Below are 17,404 nucleotides of genomic sequence, written 5' to 3' on the forward strand. Positions count from 1 at the left end.
ATTTGTCTTGTGTTTCCAAATCTTTCATCCAGCCTGTTCTATCAAAAATCGTTTGAGCTTTTCCTTGTATTTCCATACACGTGCACATGGATCCGTCCATCCATGTTCTTCACCCTGATCCGGTTAAGTCTTAGGAGCACCTGTAGTGAAAATGAACCCACGCTGCCTGCATCGCAATACGGAAAGCATTGAATGTTAAGACTGAAATAAAGACTTTACTGGTCTGGTTGTTGAGGTTAGGGACAGACGAGAGCACCGAGCAACTTACAAAAATGGGTGACATTTCCAGCAAATATGCAGCGCCATGCAGTACAGGAGAGAGAGTTCAAAAGCAAAAAGCTAAGCAAGCCTATCACATGCCAAGACAAACATGATGTCTCATAGCGTATCTTTGAAGATGATGTCTTAGCTGCGCTTTCTCAAATCTTGCTAGTTGCTTAACACAATGACACACGATATTTTGTGGAGGGGAGCTGCATGAAGAGCCAACGACGTTAGCTATTGGTGCTCAGCCTGACAAAGGTGCCAATATTTTCTTTTGTTAGAGGGGAATGGAACAGATTTGAGCTTGAGTTCACTTGAGAAATGCTTGAAATGAATGACAGTGGTCCAAGCATGTTTGCCATGCATTAACTGCACCACAGGCAGCAAGCAGTACACTTAGGTACTGTCCCCTGGGAGCGGCACTCTTGGATTGCCAGTACGTGTGTGTGTGTGTTGCGTACACTGAGCAGAGCCAGAGCACATTTGCAGGAGCATCAAGGCAAGACGGGCGCTACCTACCCCCCACGCCAACTGTCAGAGCTCTGCATCAGCGCAAGAAGAAGAGGAGCAAAATGAGAGCGGCGCTAGACAAGCCAGCAATGGGCCCCGCCGGCAGTGAGCTGAAGGCGCGCAGCGACTACTTTTGGAAGCTCCTTCCTCACGTCATGCTCTGGCTGTCTCTGGTCCTTTACGCAGCGCTGGGCGCACTTTTGTTCCAATACGTTGAAGGGAGGGCACCTCCGGCCAAGCAGGAATACCATGGCTTCTTGGCGCTCATGATCCGCCACGTCCAGAATCTCACCGGTGGGTTGGAATAATTGCATTCGAATTCATTGACGTCGACGAGTTTCACTCAAACATTGATCCCTCCCATCCGACCGCTCCTAAGCCATTTCTTTGAACCGTAGGTAACACATCCTACACTCAGCAAAACATAGTGGAGGAAGTGGAGCATCAAATGAACGCTGGTTTTCAGACTGTATGGCTCCAACAACCTGAGAGGTGGACCTTCTTTGGCTCCATGTTCTTTGTGTGCACAGTTTTCACAACGGTTGGTGAGTGCATCATTCTGATACCCTTTTTGAGGAAGCGAGAGGGAGATGTATGCAACCTCCCATTGTTTACCATGCACTGGTCCAATCAAGGTTGGACAACAATCTACGTATGGCCGGCTTATTGGAATTGTGAAGAAAATAATACTACATTGGCAGGAGTTTTTGGGTGGGCCCACACCGGCCAAATTCACTGTCATGTGAATCATTCCAATAAAGCTACAAATAAAAGTGAAGCGATGGCATAGAACAGCAAATAATGATGAATGTGAACTGAGCAAATGTGACAAAACATTTATCAATATGCTTGAACCACAAATAAATGATGCAGTCATTTTTCAATACACGAGGAAACATTCTTTCTACTACTTTGAAAAGCATACGCTATGTTTGTTGAAGCAGGAAGTCACGTTCTAAATCAATGACAGCATTCCTGCTGCTGCTGCTGCTGCTGCTGCTGCTGAGCATGGACTCCATTTGTGGCTCTTGCCTACTCTCATACAGTAGACTGTTAACTTTCTGCTTGACGAGCGTGTTGATAAACTCTTCTCCTCCTTGGTTAGATTTACGTCTCGTAATGCCTTTTGGCGGTCCTGCTACCACCGTGCATACACACGCGTGTTCAAGTGGCAGCTTTCTGTGCCGTGTTCAATCGGCTCAAGATAAATCACTTCGAAACGTTGATCATCATTCGTTTCGTTCATCAACTTTTAACACACAAATTACTGAGCAACAGTTATTATTAAAGGGGTAGCTATTTTGCATTGCACATCACTCTTTAAACACTGCTAGCTTTATGAAAGAAATTGGACGTGAATAGGTTAGGCAACATTTTATGAGGGATCGATACCGTTAGGTTAGCGACAGAAATTCCATTTCAATACGAAAGAAATACTGTGTGAGACACAAGTGATGGCTAATTAATAGTGCCCAGAAAAAAAGCTGACTGCTCTGCGAGCAAGCTGTGATCCAAAAAAAACTTTGACTGCTAAGTGGGAGGCAGCTGCTTTTGGATGTTTGGAATATGTGAGAAGACACAGATGAGAAGATTCAGCGAGGCAATGCGTCGAAAGGACGGCAGAGCCAAATACATTTCACCTCAGCAATCAATAGTTGCTATACTTTGGTGTAGATCAAATGAGGACAACAACAAAACCTTTTCATTGACAAAATAAATATTGGACTTCATCCTGACACAAACAAGGCACTAGCTATACTTATCAACATTTGAAATGCGTCATGAGTCAGTTGAAGAAGGAGTGATCGTGTGGCCCACAAATCAAAGAGAAGAGGAGAATGCTTTTACATCACCACAAAAAGCTGGTGAGAGCTTCAAAACACATTTCCTTCCTGTCTTGTTGTTTTGGACATAAAAAAGCAAGCTCGTGCGGTCGGTCGGTCGGTCGGTCGGTCACACTGCGGTCAAGTAATTGACTCCTGGATGAAAGTGGATGTGTAAAATCACTTTACTGGAATGTAAGTCCACAACTCTCTGCTGATTCACTTTGTCATAGTGCTGAAAAGGAGATGTGGAAAGGAAGCTCTTAGAGCATCCTAATATACCGCACCAGGCTGCGCAGATGCAGGTACCGCCATAATCCGAATTGCACTGAATGGGAATGACATCAATTGAATTGCATTTCTTTCCTTTTCCTTTTCCTTTTCAAAACTCCAAGCCTTAGAAATATCAAGACTGTCATTGAAGACGATTTGATTTGCTTTTTTTCAGGCTACGGGGCCATGTACCCAGTGACCCTCCCCGGTAAGGTGCTGTGCGTCTTGTACGCTATGGTGGGCATTCCGCTCATGCTCTTAGTCATGCTGGATATTGGGGACTTCCTTGCTACGCTGCTCACCAGAGCCTACGTTCATATTCACGCCCTGGCCAAAGTCCTGCGCTCCCACCCCTGCTTCCAGCTGAAGGCTCCCAAAAAAGCAAGGGAGTCCAATCATCGGACCTTGGAAGACGGGACGGCCGTTCTCAGCCGCGACGTTGCGCTCGGCCAACGAGCCAGCATCCAGAAAGTGCTGCAAAGGCAAGTGAACGTGAAGTCCAGTGCCCTGCGGTTGCAGAAAAACCGAGAAATCTTTGACAAGATTCTCGCCAAAGAGAATCTCCTGCATTTGGGCCGGCGGGCCCCCCTGCTCAGGAGCGCGTCCTGCCCGCAATTGAATCAAACGGCGCCATTACCCAAAGGATTTGCCATTTGGGACTTGGCGGGAATCGGAGACACGATGGAAACGCTGGACGTGCCATTTGCGCTGATTCTTTCCATCGTGTTTGCTTCCATCTTTCTCGGCGGTTTGATTCTGCCGCTGTGGGAGATGCAAATGAAGGGCTTTGACCCTTACTACTTTTGTTTCATCACAATCACCACCATCGGTTTCGGAGACATTGTGCCTCATCATCCCAAATTTTTCATGCTCACCTCCCTTTTCATTATTTCCGGCATGGCCATCATGTCCATGGCCTTCAAGCTGAGTCAGACACGCCTTGTCAACTGCTACCGCCGCTGCGTCAAGATGGTAAGCATCGGAAACAGTGAATCCAAGAACTGAGTTCTTCTCTGAGCTTTCAAACTTTAGGATGCCCATGGACAAAGAAGCACCAAGCAAAAGGTCTGCACGTACCGCAATCTTTGGGGTATCTTGTCTGTCTGTCTGTCTGTCTGTCTGTCTGTCTGTCTGTCTGTCTGTCTGTCTGTCTGTCTGTCTGCCTGCCTGTCTGTCTGTCTGCCTGCCTGCCTGTCTGCCTGCCTCCCTGCCTGCCTCCCTGCCTGTCTGTCTGTCTGTCTGTCTGTCTGTCTGTCTGTCTGTCTGTCTGTCTGTCTGTCTGTCTGTCTGTCTTCTTGGCTATTTTGCCATTGTGTTTCCACAGTCCTCTCAGGTAGAATTTGCCTCATCTGGTATTTGACAAGAAAGAAGGTGCTTGTTGGAGCTCGTCTCGTCATTCCAAAAGTACTTTTGTTTCTATGGATGATTTTTCAATGTTTACATCCATCCTTCCGTAGCGTAGAGTCTAATTGTTTTGTAGCATCCTTAAACTCCTAACCTTAATCCACTGCTCAACGGAGCTACCTACCACACAGCTAATCAAATGGTTGCAGTTGCAGTATCATCTTATCAACACACGATGGCAGTACAGTAACAAAGACAGACGCATAAAATCACGCACTTGAGTACAAAAGGAAGAAGTCCTGAAATCTACAACGAATTCTTCAATTAATGAAGTGATTTTGGAGCATTCATTCAAGCACTGCTAATGATAATATGAGCCATGGCAACTTTCAAAAGTGTCAACATTAAATGGTGTCTTAAAAGAGCGGTATTGTCTTGACTGTATTGGAAAGCTTGACTGTATTGCGCAAGCTTTTGGACTGCATGCACCGCTTTAGACTATTGAGACTATATGTATGTATATATATATATATATTTGTCAAGTTTATTCGCTGCATATATATGCATATATATATATATATATATACTGTATCTACTTGTTTCGACAAGTGTAAATGAAAGGAAATCTGTCCTATGCAGTTATGGTGGGTTCAAGGGCATTGAACAGTTCAGAAATGCTTGTCATTTCCACAAGAACGCAGTGGATCTGAAATAAAATAGGTTGACCTTCAATAACCTGCAAGTAGAATGCACCATTTTTCCTCGTGTTCTCTCTGATTGGCAGTGCAGGCCAGCGTCAAGAAAACCAAAAGAATGACAAATGTTGCTCTGATGAGCTTATGTGACCAATCAAATCAAAACAAGATGTCGGGACAAAATGAATTTCAGAGAGGCATGGACAACAAATATGATGCAGATGACTACTACTTTCTACATTGCAACTTGTTTGCAATTGCAAAAGATATTCGGGGCCTAGGGATGGTTCCCCAGTCGCAGGGCACATGAACGGGAGATTTGGAGCGCTCAATCGGCCTATTGAGCATGCTTTTGGAATGTGGGGGGAAACCAGAGTGCCTGGGGGAAGCAGGCACATGCAAACTCCACACAGGAAGGTCGCAGCCGGAATGGAACTGACAACTTCTGCAAGGTGAGGCGGCGGGCGGGCGGACGGACGAACGGGCGGGCGGACGGACGGACGGACTGACGGATGGACGTGCTAACCAGTGCTGCCCAATTATGACATGGTTTCATGATTCAAATCTCAACATTTATCAATTTAACATTTATTTTTCTCTATATAAAATATACAAAACAACATCCTGAGTTGAAAACAAATGAGCAAATGGACAGTAAACACTAGTTGTTTTTTCCACAAATAATTAAAAGTATCGCTGTTGTAAAGGGCAACATTTGCAGTCACAGCCTTGTGACAATCATTTGCCTGGCTTAATATCTTACGGGAAAAGGGCGCTTCCTTTGCTTAGGGAAAGGCAGCCCTGTTGAATTTGGGGGCGGGATAACAATGGCAATGCTTCAAAGAAACTTTGGAAAAGAATTGACATAAACGCCGTAACATCATTGCAATCGAACTGGTCATGGTAACCGAGTTCAAAAGCATGATTTGAATTCCTCGCTTTATTTACCTGGGGCAGGTGAGGAGGATGATCGTGATGCCTCGCTTGCTGTGTCGCCGCCGTCATTATCAACGTTTCTGTACGCTCAGCTCAGCTCAGCTCAGCTCAGCTCAGCTCAGCTCAGCTCAGCTCAGCTCAACTCAGCTCAGCTCAGCTCAGCTCAGCTCAGCTCAGCTCAGCGCAGTCTGCTGCTACCTGCTGCAAAAGTTGAAGCCAGTTCTTCTTCCTTGCTTTCACACGCGTTGCAGACGCAATCACGCATGCCAATCACACGCTTCGAAATATCGTTTGACAAAATGCTTCTTTAGATTTGAGCTATTACCGTCGCTGGCCCTGTATTTTGCGCAACAGATATGACAATGGGCGTAACGTGTATCACATTTTGTTCAGTAAAAGTTTCCGGTCAAGTTGACCGTTTCAATCGTTTACGGTGCACGCTTGATTGTTGTGAACGTGATTTCGGGTGACGTCATTACGCAAAGCTGCATTCATGTTACCATGGAAAGTTCATAACTTTTCTTCTCCCGGCCCGGCCCGGCCCGGCCCAAGACTCCATTAGGTGTTCATGTGACCTTGTTATAGAAAAGTGGCCTTTGATCTTGCTAAAACTTTCAATAAAACTTAAACAAGACATTTGTATTGAATGTGTCTTTCTTTTATAGCGCATTATCATTTGTGAGATTAAAATGATCTGTTTTACTTTAATTATCAATGGCATAATTTACCCCAGTGTATTTTCTCTAATGGCACAACTTACCCCATCCATACCTGGGGCAAGTTGTGCCACAAAACCAGGACCCAAACAATCAATTTAAAAATAAATAAATAAACATTTCTGTAATTTCCCCTTTTCCAGAACCAGTGTTCTCTTTCATACTGTAAGTAAAAGTCGTGTTTTGGAATCCCCCAAGTCAAACTTACTGTGTGAAACTTATTTACCGCTGCCATCCATCTTGCGACTACGACGTAAAATTCAGCTCATATGAAACGGGCACCGATAGTTGAGGTGTCCGTAATCCAAGAAATAGATGAGCTTTAATAAATGATGAACGGACAAAATAGAGGACACAAACATACGGTAGCAAGCCCAATTAGTTCATGTTATTTGGTACCTATGCCAAGCGCAAAATAATTTGCTCTTTAATTGGACGAGAGAAAGTGCGCATTGAAAATGATGAGGATTTCAAAGTAGCCTCGATCACTTCTATTCTTGATCAATGAGCAGTCCCTGCCCGCCACAGATCCCAACAGTCAAATGATTCCATTTGGGCTCTGTGTATTGTCGTGTAGCCTTCTGTGACGTCAGCAGCGAGTAGAAAGACAAAGCGCACCAGCCAGCCATCCAGCCATCCAGCCAGCCAGCCAGCCAGCCGCGCTGCACGCACGCACGGACGGACGCACGCACGCACGCTCGCTCGCTGGCTGCCGCTGACCTCTGTGCATCTCATCCCAGCCCAGCCAGGTAAGCAGGACGCATGGGAGCCATCAGCTAGAAGTGCTTTTCTGGCTTTTAACGCTTGTTTGTCTCCCTGCGCAGGACCAGCCAGCTGTCTGTCTGTCTGTCTGTCTGTCAGTCACCCATTTGGTCCTGCCTGATATTTTCACGGAATTAACACCATGGGGAGACTGGACGCTTTCCGCCAATTTAATTTACGCAACTGGCTCAGAGACGAAAGGCAGTCGAGGAAACTTATTCTTTTCATTGTTTTTGTGGCTCTGTTGTTGGATAACATGCTGCTGACTGTGGTGGGTAGGTACAAGCAAACGTTCATGACGCACCTTACACATTTGATCCCCTTCTCTTGACGGGTGCAACAGGTGGGACGGAGCTCAACAAGCATCACGCTTCGTTATCACGCAGACTTAAGTCAACTGCGCAGTGCAAAAGTCATCAAGGAGGACATTTGTAAAACTAGTGTACAAATGGCTCCGTTTCAAATGCTTTTCTCCATCTTTAAACAAAATAATGTGAGCACTACTAAGGAAATGAACGCTGTATTCTTCTTCCACAATGCTCAGTTTTAATTGACAGTGCGTGCGTGCGTGCGTGTGTGTGTGCATACCTACAAACAAACAAACAAACAAACAAACAAACAAACAAACAAACAAACACATATTGCACGTTGAGCCTGAAACGTTTCATTTGCTATCTGTGAATGGCTATTATGAAGAGAATGTACATTCATGTGTGGGGAGAAAGGATCAATGCGAGTTGTGAAAGAGAAATGACAGAAATGAATCATCCTCTAAGCTAAAGGCTACTTTTCCACTTCAATACAATTACATGTACGTGTATTGTGTATTGTGTATTGTACAAGTGGCAATGGACAGCAAAGGACGGTTCGCACCAAAAATCCGCCACTCACATTGTGTCGACTTCTACTCAAATGTGTGTGAAATGTTATTTGTGACGGCAAAATGATGTGATCATCTTCTAATCATATTGTATGGTTATTATAGTATTTGCTACCATTTGGTTTTTCCCCTCAAAAGAAGGTCTTTGCATGTAGCTTTAGTGGTTGGTGGCTGTCAGCTACGTTGATTTGATCACAGCTATAGCGAGAAAGCCTTTTTGCTGGGAAGAGATCTTTTTTAGAAGTGCACACATGCCACGCAGCCAGCCACACAGTATATGTATGTATGTATCTTTTTGTTTTGCAATATTGGCAGCTGCTGCTGCTGCTGCTGCTGCTGCTGCTTGTGTCTTGTCGAGTCTATTTGAGCGCAGAGCCACATTACCTCCCCTCGCCTATTTCTGTCAATAAAGTTGCTTTTCCTGGTACTGTCGTGGCCTCGGGGTGCTGAGGGTGCTGAAGTGAACATCTCTGGTTTGAGTCTGGCCGCCTTCGCTGCTCGCATGTCATTTCTCATTTATGTCTGGCCCTTGTTTCCTGTCAATAAAAGCACAAGGCACCACCACGCTGTGAAATCCTGAATATTCTGCAAAGGTGATGAAATGACTGGAATCGCTTTACAGACTGTTTTTTTTTTTTTTCTTTTTGTCTTTTAATGTCAACTGTAGCACCGGTGCCGTGTGATTCTCTGTTGCACAAATTCAACATGATGTAGCTTTGCATCAAATTCAGTTGCACGTTCGATGAGTTAGATGTGTTGTTTGCTCATTGAAACGAGCCTGTCAAGTTCTGAACTGACGTACTTGTTTTCCTCGAGTATGTCCTTTAGCACCGAGGTCAAACTTGATCTCGGGAGCTAGCGGGTGGGTTCTCCACAGTCGGCCGGGTGTGCTTAGTTTACCAGTTGCATTATTGTTTGCATTCTAGTTGGAGTGCAGGCAGCGTGGAGACCGGAACAAACTGCTGTTAACATGCTGTGACTATTCGGATGTTGCCGTGTTTAGAAAGAAGTATAAACTACTGTTCAATGATCATCAAGTAAAGCTTTCTTGTCTTTCTGTCCAGCGGGCAGCCATGTTGTGTTGCCTGGCGACTTTTTTTTTTTTTTTTTGCCGGTTCAATTGTTGCCCACACACTGTGGAGATGCGTACAAATGGATCCCACAACCTTGGAGCTTTAAATATACTATATGATGACATTTGTCGACAAGGTCATTCTATCGATATGCATGTCGTTGAAAACAAAGCAAATCTTCATTTTCACACAAACCTCTTGGGTGAGCAATGCAAGTCGATCGACCGTGTCAGAAGATCAGTATTAGACAATATTACTGAACCGCAAGAAGTCACAAGGCATAAGTCGGCACCAGAAATGCTTATTGTTCATTGTTGCCCTTTTACATCTCGCCTGCGTCCACAGTCATATGTCCCAAATCCGAATGGGAATCATCATCTTTCTTGGCCGACTCAGTAAAAGCACACAGGAAATGTGTCTCTGGTAGTGTGAGCCACAGCAGTATTCCAGTAACAAGGAGAGAGAAAAAAAGAATTCAATTCGAGATTGTCACATATCCATCCTGGTGTGAAGTTTGGAGCCATGTCGCCAGCAGAAAGGCCAGGCTGTCTTTTTGTCCATGCATACGGTGATGACATCCTATGCCCAATGCCTCGTCAGTCAGTCAGTCAGTCAGTCAGTCAGTCAGTCAGTCAGTCAGTGGTCATGTGGTCAGATGTGATGTCATCCATCATCCATCATCCATCTGATGCCTCTTTGTGCCCAACAGTGCCCATCATCCCCAGCTACCTGTACAACCTGGACGAAGCATCGGATGAGGTGTCCAATAGCACCTTAGCACCGCTCCAGACCACTCCGGCGGCCTTCGATCGAATCGTGTCCTTATACGACAACACGACGGTGAGGTTGTCGGGCTCGGGCGGCGCCACGACCGACGGCGTCCCGTCCGCGGCGCCGACGGCGGCCGGCGCCTGGCCGCCGCAGAACTCCTCCGACTGCCCGCGCTCCACCAAGAAGCTGATCAACGAGAATGTCAAAGTGGGGCTGTTGTTTGCCTCCAAGGCCACCGTGCAGCTGCTGACCAACCCCTTTATAGGGCCGCTCACCAACAGGTGACATTTGAATCGTTGTGTTCATTTGCTCCTACCGCTTTGCTTGCACAGCAATCAGACGGATTGGTTTCTTAAATCAGATCAGCTGTTGTTTCATTCATTTGTTCCAAGCACATTTTCAATGCTGATGCGAAAATGAGGCAAATGTACATACATGTATATATATATAGCAAATATATTTGCTAATTTGCTACAGTATGACAAAGCCGCCAATTGAGAATGACAGGCTTTCTCTCAGGGTCTGAAAAGCTAGCCAATACACAATGACATTTATGGCCTTATCTGATGCTACTATATCCAGTATGAGCAGCGAAGAGACACAAAAATATGGAATACGACTGTTTTATATCAGGCAGGCAGGCAGGCGGGCGGGCGGGCAGGCAGGCGGGCAGGCGGCCAGGCAGGCAGCCAGGCAGACAGACAGCCAGCCAGGCAAGCTGCATATGTCCTCCCTCCCTCTCAGTCAAACAGAGCAGAGTTCCTGATTAAACGCATTTACATACACATGCTTGTTTTCACGGATGGATGCTTACATAGTGGGTGGGACAGCTCCAAGTCATAAATCAGCAAATTGTCATTCTCCAAACTATGGAGCATATTTGGGGAAATGAAAAGCATCCGTGCTCCTTCCAACTCCATAATCATGCGTCGTGGCAAAATTCACAGCGTATTGTGTCTGTCTGAGTGCGCTAGCTAGCATTATTGGCAGCCACCTCCAAGGTAGTATTTAGTGTCGCAGCTGCACGCTCACACAAAGTGAGGAAGCGAGACCAAGAACAGCACCATAGTCACCTTCCCTCATGACAAAGGACAGCACAAGACAAGTCAGACAAATGGAATCATCTACCCATATAAAAGCTTGGATCGTAGGGCTTGGCTTTCAAACGAGACAAAGGAATCGTGATATCATCAGCATGATGATGATGATGATGATGATGATGATGATGTGAGGCCTTTTTGGACGAGAAGACATTGGCAACATAGACCAGAACAGTAGTAGCAACAGCAGCCAGCAATGTGAAAGCAATGCATCCAATGTTGCTCTTGTTCTGTCCTAGGATTGGATACCAGCTCCCCATCTTCATTGGCTTCTGTATCATGTTCATCTCTACAATTAGTAAGTTCCACTCCATACGTCATAATTGAAAGAAATGAAAATGGCTGCTTCACGCCCGTATTTATTTTATTCTTATTGTTGTGAAGTGTTCGCCTTCTCATCGAGCTACGCTCTGCTGTTTCTGGCCAGATCACTTCAAGGTGTGGGCTCCTCCTGCTCATCTGTTGCCGGTAAGATCTCACTTATAGGCGCTGAACGGATCTCATTTCCACTCGTTCGTTCGTTCGTTCGTTCATTTACAATACTAGATCTGGCACTTGGGGGGGTTCAAGCATATTTCAGGTAGGGGGGCCCTGCCCTGCCCTGCCCTGCCCTGCCTGCCCTGCCCTGCCCTGCCCATGTGGCCCCACCACTAGCTAAGCTAATGCATGGCCTATGGAGCCTTGCTAGAGGAGAAGGTGTTTGGGACTGAAAATAATATTCTTTCAGCTCCATATTTCCATATTGTTTGTTCACATCTTGTCTCCAACTTTGCACTGGCAAAGCGAGACTAAACAATTCTGATCATGTGCAAAAGCATAAAACATCTACATAGAGCCACTGATGACATGCTTATTTGTAGAGCAACTTGTCCTTCCTCTCCTAAGCAAACAATATTTTAAGAAATATCAGAATTTGAATTGTAGGAGGAATGTGCCCTCTTTAGTCAGAATGTTCTGTACTCCCAACCAAAATTGTTATCAACCTCTATCAACACCTTCCCCCCCCATTCATACAGCCGAATGTGTACATCATGAGTAAATGTCTGTCAAATGCGTGTCTGTCTTTTCAGGGATGGGAATGCTTGCAAGTGTGTACACAGATGATGAAGAGAGAGGGCATGCGATAGGGATTGCCCTTGGGGGCCTGGCAATGGGAGTCTTAGGTAAGCAACTTTTGGAAATGTAAATCCTACTCCAATAATATATCATAATGTAATATTGGCACACTTGTGCAGTATACCACCAAGAGCTGAAAACAAAAGATCAAGTTGATTGTACTAAGTTCATTTTGTTTTTCCTTATTTAATCACTTCACAGGTTTCTTTTATATCAAACAAATGGTTTTAGGTTATTCACCTGACATGTTTCGGCGGTTTCTTCCGCCTTCATCAGAGTGTCACAGATGTGATGGTGACGCGTCTTTATCAGCTGATCGATCAGCGTTGGATCAGGGAGGCTATCGAGATCCGCAAGCGGGGCCCGAGAACCATCAACAGGGATGAGGGAGCCTATATGCTCTCTCAAACCTGGAACAGCATTCTGGAGAGGTGAATGGACAGCGGAGGGCGTGGCTCACCTGTCAAATCTGACAGGTGAGCCGCGCCTTCGTCGATCGATCAGCTGATAAAGACGCGTCACCATCACATCTGTGACACTCTGATGAAGGCGGAAGAAACCGCCGAAACATGTCAGGTGAATAACCTAAAACCATTTGTTTGATATAAAAGAAACCTGTGAAGTGAAAAGATCAAGTTTCTCTCTCTCTCTCTCTCTCTCTCTCTCTCTCTTCCTGTGTGAATTTTGGCCCATTGAAGCAGAATTGCATCAGTGCAGAAAATGATCTTTCCTCCGTCTGTTGGAACCGTCGAATCGTTGCTTACCAAAATGTACAAAGTTACGACAGAGCTATGAGCCAGCCGAAAGATGAAGTGCTATGGAAAATGGATGGATGGATGGATGGATGGATGAATCTTTTCGTATGCTATAGAGTTGAAATGAAGTTTTCGTTTGAAGAAATGGATTAAGGGCCGTGTCCTGATACTTTTGTCCGTGCAATGTACATTATGTACGTAATGTAGTCATCTTGGAGTGTCTAACCTGATTTGAAATGGGTTTGATTGGCATCCCGATCCAATTTGTCCTCCGCAGTTGGACCTCCGTTTGGAAGCATCATGTACGAGTTTGTCGGCAAGACTGCTCCGTTCCTCATTCTGGCTTTCCTGGCTCTGTTTGATGGAGGTACACAAAAATGGCAACATCTTTTACAACGGCAAGGAATAAGACCTATTCATTTTCATATCATTTCATCCAATGTCGCTCAACAGCTTTGCAGCTTTTTATACTCCAGCCCACCAAAGTAGAACCAGAAGTGAGTCAACTCTTTGCAACACTCATTTAGAAATGGTCATGAAATCACGTTTCAATTCAAGTTTCCAAAAATAAAGGGATACATTGGGTTTTTTTTTTTTTTGCGCGCGCGCTGTTTTCTCTGAAAATATTGTTCCGTTGTCTTCAACAGAGTCAGAAGGGGACACCGTTGTTGACCCTGATGAAGGATCCGTACATTGTTATTGCAGCTGGTAAGGACATAAAGCACATAAGCAGATTGAATGTGACGTCACCTCACCCGTGATGTCGTCATATGCGCAAAGGGCTACTTCCTGAATACTGACGACGACAGCGGTGTGCAATCGGAATCTCTCGCTGTCATTTCTGCGGATGTAAAAAAGACAAAGTTACAACTTTTGCGTCAAGAAAAAGTGCCCATTCATCCCTGATCCTTCCTCACAGGTGCTATTTGTTTTGGGAACATGGGCATTGCCATGCTGGAGCCAACACTGCCAATCTGGATGATGGAAACCATGTGTGCCAGGAAATGGCAGCTCGGTATGTACACGTCACAAGCCGTAGAGAAAAGTAGTAGAGCTCGGAAATGTTGAAAGTATTCTGCTGTAAAAGCTGACATCAGAATGATGATGATGATGATGACTAGCACGTTACCTTCTTGACTTGCCCACTTGATGTCATTTTCCATGTTTCCATATGGACGCCAAAGTATCAGGGTAGTAACTGAAAGCAAAGATTGGCAACATTATACACCATACACGGCATTTCTTAATCTGATGCCATATTTGATATGCCTTCATCTATTTATTGGTTTGTTCCTTCAGTCTGCAGAATATGAAGTCAAAATAAAAGGACAAAGCGGATATTAGGGTGTCATGTGCTGGCAGGTGGAAAGCACAGGTCTTCATTACAGACAATGGAAGATGTACAGCAGTGCCCTTGCCTCGCCTCGCCTCGCCTGGCCTGGCCTGGCCTCGCCTTAATGATGAAGCGCTGATAGAATCTGCTTATCTTCCAAAGCCTTGCCACACCGTCACGCTTTCTTCTGTTTTTTGATGTGTGCGCGTGTTGTCTAGGAGTGGCTTTCTTACCAGCATCCATCTCCTACCTTATTGGAACCTACATCTTCGGAACGCTGGCACACAAGATGGGCAGGTAGGAGGGGAAATAAGCCTTATCTAGTCTCCTCGGCTCCCTTGGGCTGGCTGCGATATCTGTTTCCGCTTTTCCAAATGAGATTCCGCTGTTTGAATGTTTGGGAGCCTGCCGGCTTATTCTTTTTTGACTGACTTCAAGGCTCCTTTTGTGAGAACGCTGCCTTCAATTAGCACTTATTCCGGTGTTTTCGGCAGACATCGTAACACTTCCATCTATTGTGCTTTTCTTTCCACTCGGGTTGAAATGCGGCCGTTTTAGCAGCATTTATGAATAGGGATGCTCTTTTGGGTAACATGACATTTTCCTCTGGTTCAAAGGTGCTCCACTCGGCAGCATTCTCCTCGGGCCCCCGCCCGTTTGCTCAAGATCGCTCCTATGCGTGCTCCCTCAATCCATCCCTTTTTTGTAAAAGGACATTCATAGTTTACGTGGCGGAAGCCAATCCATGTATTTAACCAACGGCATGTTTGAACCAAGCTATTTGCCACGAGTGACAATGTAATCGTTTGTTGCTCAATTGTCTGTCTGACCCCAACAGATGGCTTTGTGCCCTTATTGGGATGGTGGTGGTTGGCATCTGTATAATAGGGGTAAGTAGAGTGGCCTTATATACAGCAGAAGCCGCTTGATTCGGATGAGGAGGACATTTTCTGCCGTCTGATGTAGGTTCCATTTGCAAAAGACATCTATGGTCTGATTCTCCCAAACTTTGGGGTTGGCTTTGCCATAGGTAAGTCGCTCCCATCCAAAAGATAATAAAGCTGGCAGCTTGATGAATGTGTCTGTGTCACCTGTTCACCCTTTCTTCCAGGCATGGTGGACTCTTCTATGATGCCCATAATGGGATACTTGGTGGACTTGCGCCACGTGTCGGTTTATGGAAGTGTGTATGCCATTGCTGATGTGGCCTTTTGCATGGGATTTGCTTTAGGTAAGGAAGCAGGATGGATGGATGGATGGATGGATGGATGGATGGATGGATGGGTTGGGTGAAATGGATGGATGGATGGATGGGTTGGGTGAGATGGATGGACGGACGGACGGGGAAATTCTCTTCTGTGATGGGGCTGCAGACCATTCTGAACGTTAGAGAAGCTAACCATTGGGATTGTCCAGATTGACAACAGCAGTACTTTTCAAATGGGGTTAACCAAGTGACAATGATTCTGTTTTAGGTCCATCTATCGGAGGATCCATCGCCGAAAGTATTGGCTTCCCTTGGTTGATGACCATTATTGGAATAGTGGACATTTTATTTGCTCCCCTTTGCCTCTTTCTCAGGAACCCACCCGGACAAGAGGAAAAAATTGTAAGATTTCACACAAACTATTCGACATCAAATCACTGATGCTGACCACCAGAGATTATCATTATTATTGTAATATCATTTGATTTGGTCGTTTAGCTATTGAATATGCAATGAATGATTTGAAGTAGATCACAACAAACACACTTTATTCTCTCTTACTTTGTGGCTCGAAATAAAATAGCGCTATGTTAGTTGGTGCTATTTGTCTTGCGATGACGATGAAGCTTAGCTAGCAGTAGTTGCGTGACCCTGGCAAATGTGTGTTGTTGACTTTGCATTTGCATTTACATTTCAAGTCCTCTAACTTTACTGGAATGAGACTCATTTTTATACATATACGTAGCGACAGGCTTTCCAGAAAGTCCAGCCCAGTGTTCCTTCCTGCAATTGTGCACAGCGCTTAAACAAACATTCCAACCAATTCTCCAATGCGTTCAAGAAGGAGTTGTTCAGTCTGTCACGACGTATAACACCGTCTGGCCACACAATTTGATGATTGTCTACATGTACCGCAAACTGCGCATGGCAAATGCAATCCTAAATCTACTGTCGTGGCTAAATCCACCTTTTCTATTTGTCTCGCAGGCTATTTTGATGGAGACCAACTGTTCGATGAAGACAAGGTCCTACTCCACGCAGGGAAATTACTATCAAGGCGAAAACATGGATCCCGATTATGAGGACGATTACGACTAAGAGGAAAGGAAACGAGCCATGGGTAAAAGGGTTCAAAGGATCTATTTTCTTGTATAAAACTAAAGAAGAGAGAAACACAAAGTAGTCGAGATGTGAATATGGTTTCCGTCTTCTCTATTCCTTGTCTTATTAGCGCTTGTACCGAGACAAACCAAAGTTGATCTTCATCTGTGTTCGAAAGCGCACCGTGCGAGAGCCAACAGCCTTATTTGCTATTGACCGTCGTTTTTTTTTCTTCTTCCAAAAAGCACTTTGTAGACAGCGGAAGGGTGCCGGGAAAATGCGGACGAAAGATTTCACCAAATTCAGTCTGTCTGATGTCATGCAAAGCCTTTTCCCTCCTGTTTTTCCAATACATCAAACTTGTATGTGATGTTTTTCCCTCGTGCCTAAATCGCTTCAAATTGTGGATGATGCTGTCAATGACGTACGTATACTATGTGACCTACTTAACGGGCCGGCGGGAGTGCAGTCAAACTACTGAGTGGAGGCTCAAACCCAACATGTGCTCAATTTGTTACTGTTTGAATCATAATTGTAGAATATGAGAAATAAAAGTCAAAACTAAATTATTAGTGTTGTCATACTGTAGGTCACCCATTGATTTCAGATGGTAAGCCGACTTGGGTTAGTGGATGGTGCCATTTTTATTGAAGAAGAGAAGAAAAAAAAAGTGTTGCTCTCTTATTGCTTAAAAAAAATAATAAAACAAAGACGCAACGCATTGATTGGTAATGACAAAATAAAG

The 17,404-nt window shown here is 45.0% G+C and overlaps 2 protein-coding genes and 1 long non-coding RNA gene across 5 annotated transcripts; 2 read left to right on the forward strand and 1 right to left on the reverse strand.

Moving 5' to 3' along the window:
• The first annotated feature begins 118 nt into the window (after positions 1 to 118).
• On the forward strand, positions 119 to 4,639 carry kcnk18 (potassium channel, subfamily K, member 18). Of its 2 annotated transcripts, XM_049735892.2 has the most exons (4): positions 119 to 879; positions 961 to 1,068; positions 1,173 to 1,319; positions 3,046 to 4,639. In XM_049735892.2, exons 1-4 carry the CDS (start codon positions 837 to 839, stop codon positions 3,873 to 3,875), a joined length of 1,128 nt encoding a protein of 375 aa, XP_049591849.1. In that variant the 5' UTR covers positions 119 to 836; the 3' UTR covers positions 3,876 to 4,639. The 2 variants fall into 2 exon arrangements, with proteins under 2 accessions (XP_049591849.1, XP_049591848.1); XM_049735891.2 differs by having other exon boundaries at positions 119 to 1,068.
• A 2,534-nt stretch (positions 4,640 to 7,173) lies between these two features.
• On the forward strand, positions 7,174 to 17,229 carry slc18a2 (solute carrier family 18 member 2). The gene is made up of 16 exons (XM_049735889.1): positions 7,174 to 7,310; positions 7,386 to 7,598; positions 9,986 to 10,328; positions 11,387 to 11,445; positions 11,532 to 11,615; positions 12,218 to 12,310; positions 13,296 to 13,385; positions 13,472 to 13,515; positions 13,666 to 13,726; positions 13,938 to 14,033; positions 14,570 to 14,648; positions 15,190 to 15,241; positions 15,318 to 15,381; positions 15,463 to 15,582; positions 15,827 to 15,960; positions 16,546 to 17,229. Exons 2-16 carry the CDS (start codon positions 7,466 to 7,468, stop codon positions 16,654 to 16,656), a joined length of 1,563 nt encoding a protein of 520 aa, XP_049591846.1. The 5' UTR covers positions 7,174 to 7,310; positions 7,386 to 7,465; the 3' UTR covers positions 16,657 to 17,229.
• Positions 7,542 to 14,572, reverse strand: LOC125978502 (uncharacterized). Of its 2 annotated transcripts, none has more exons than XR_007485050.2 (4): positions 14,148 to 14,572; positions 13,774 to 13,859; positions 13,245 to 13,372; positions 7,542 to 8,739 (listed from the first exon to the last, which is right to left on the reverse strand). It is a non-coding gene; the product is annotated as an uncharacterized lncRNA (long non-coding RNA). The 2 variants fall into 2 exon arrangements; XR_007485051.2 differs by having other exon boundaries at positions 13,769 to 13,859.
• Positions 17,230 to 17,404: the final 175 nt, after the last annotated feature.

Source organism: Syngnathus scovelli, chromosome 12 (genome assembly GCF_024217435.2).
Source record: "Syngnathus scovelli strain Florida chromosome 12, RoL_Ssco_1.2, whole genome shotgun sequence".
In the NCBI taxonomy this organism is placed as follows: domain Eukaryota; kingdom Metazoa; phylum Chordata; class Actinopteri; order Syngnathiformes; family Syngnathidae; genus Syngnathus; species Syngnathus scovelli.

Excerpts from the sequence above, each read along its gene's own strand:
- kcnk18 (XM_049735891.2), top strand. The coding sequence starts at position 837 with ATGAGAGCGGCGCTAGACAAGCCAGCAATGGGCCCCGCCGGCAGTGAG. Across the intron at positions 1,069-1,172 it reads CCACGTCCAGAATCTCACCG|GTAACACATCCTACACTCAG; the intron begins GTGGGTTGGAAT and ends TTTGAACCGTAG. Across the intron at positions 1,320-3,045 it reads CACAGTTTTCACAACGGTTG|GCTACGGGGCCATGTACCCA; the intron begins GTGAGTGCATCA and ends GCTTTTTTTCAG.
- slc18a2 (XM_049735889.1), top strand. The coding sequence starts at position 7,466 with ATGGGGAGACTGGACGCTTTCCGCCAATTTAATTTACGCAACTGGCTC. Across the intron at positions 11,446-11,531 it reads CATGTTCATCTCTACAATTA|TGTTCGCCTTCTCATCGAGC; the intron begins GTAAGTTCCACT and ends ATTGTTGTGAAG. Across the intron at positions 13,386-13,471 it reads CCTGGCTCTGTTTGATGGAG|CTTTGCAGCTTTTTATACTC; the intron begins GTACACAAAAAT and ends GTCGCTCAACAG.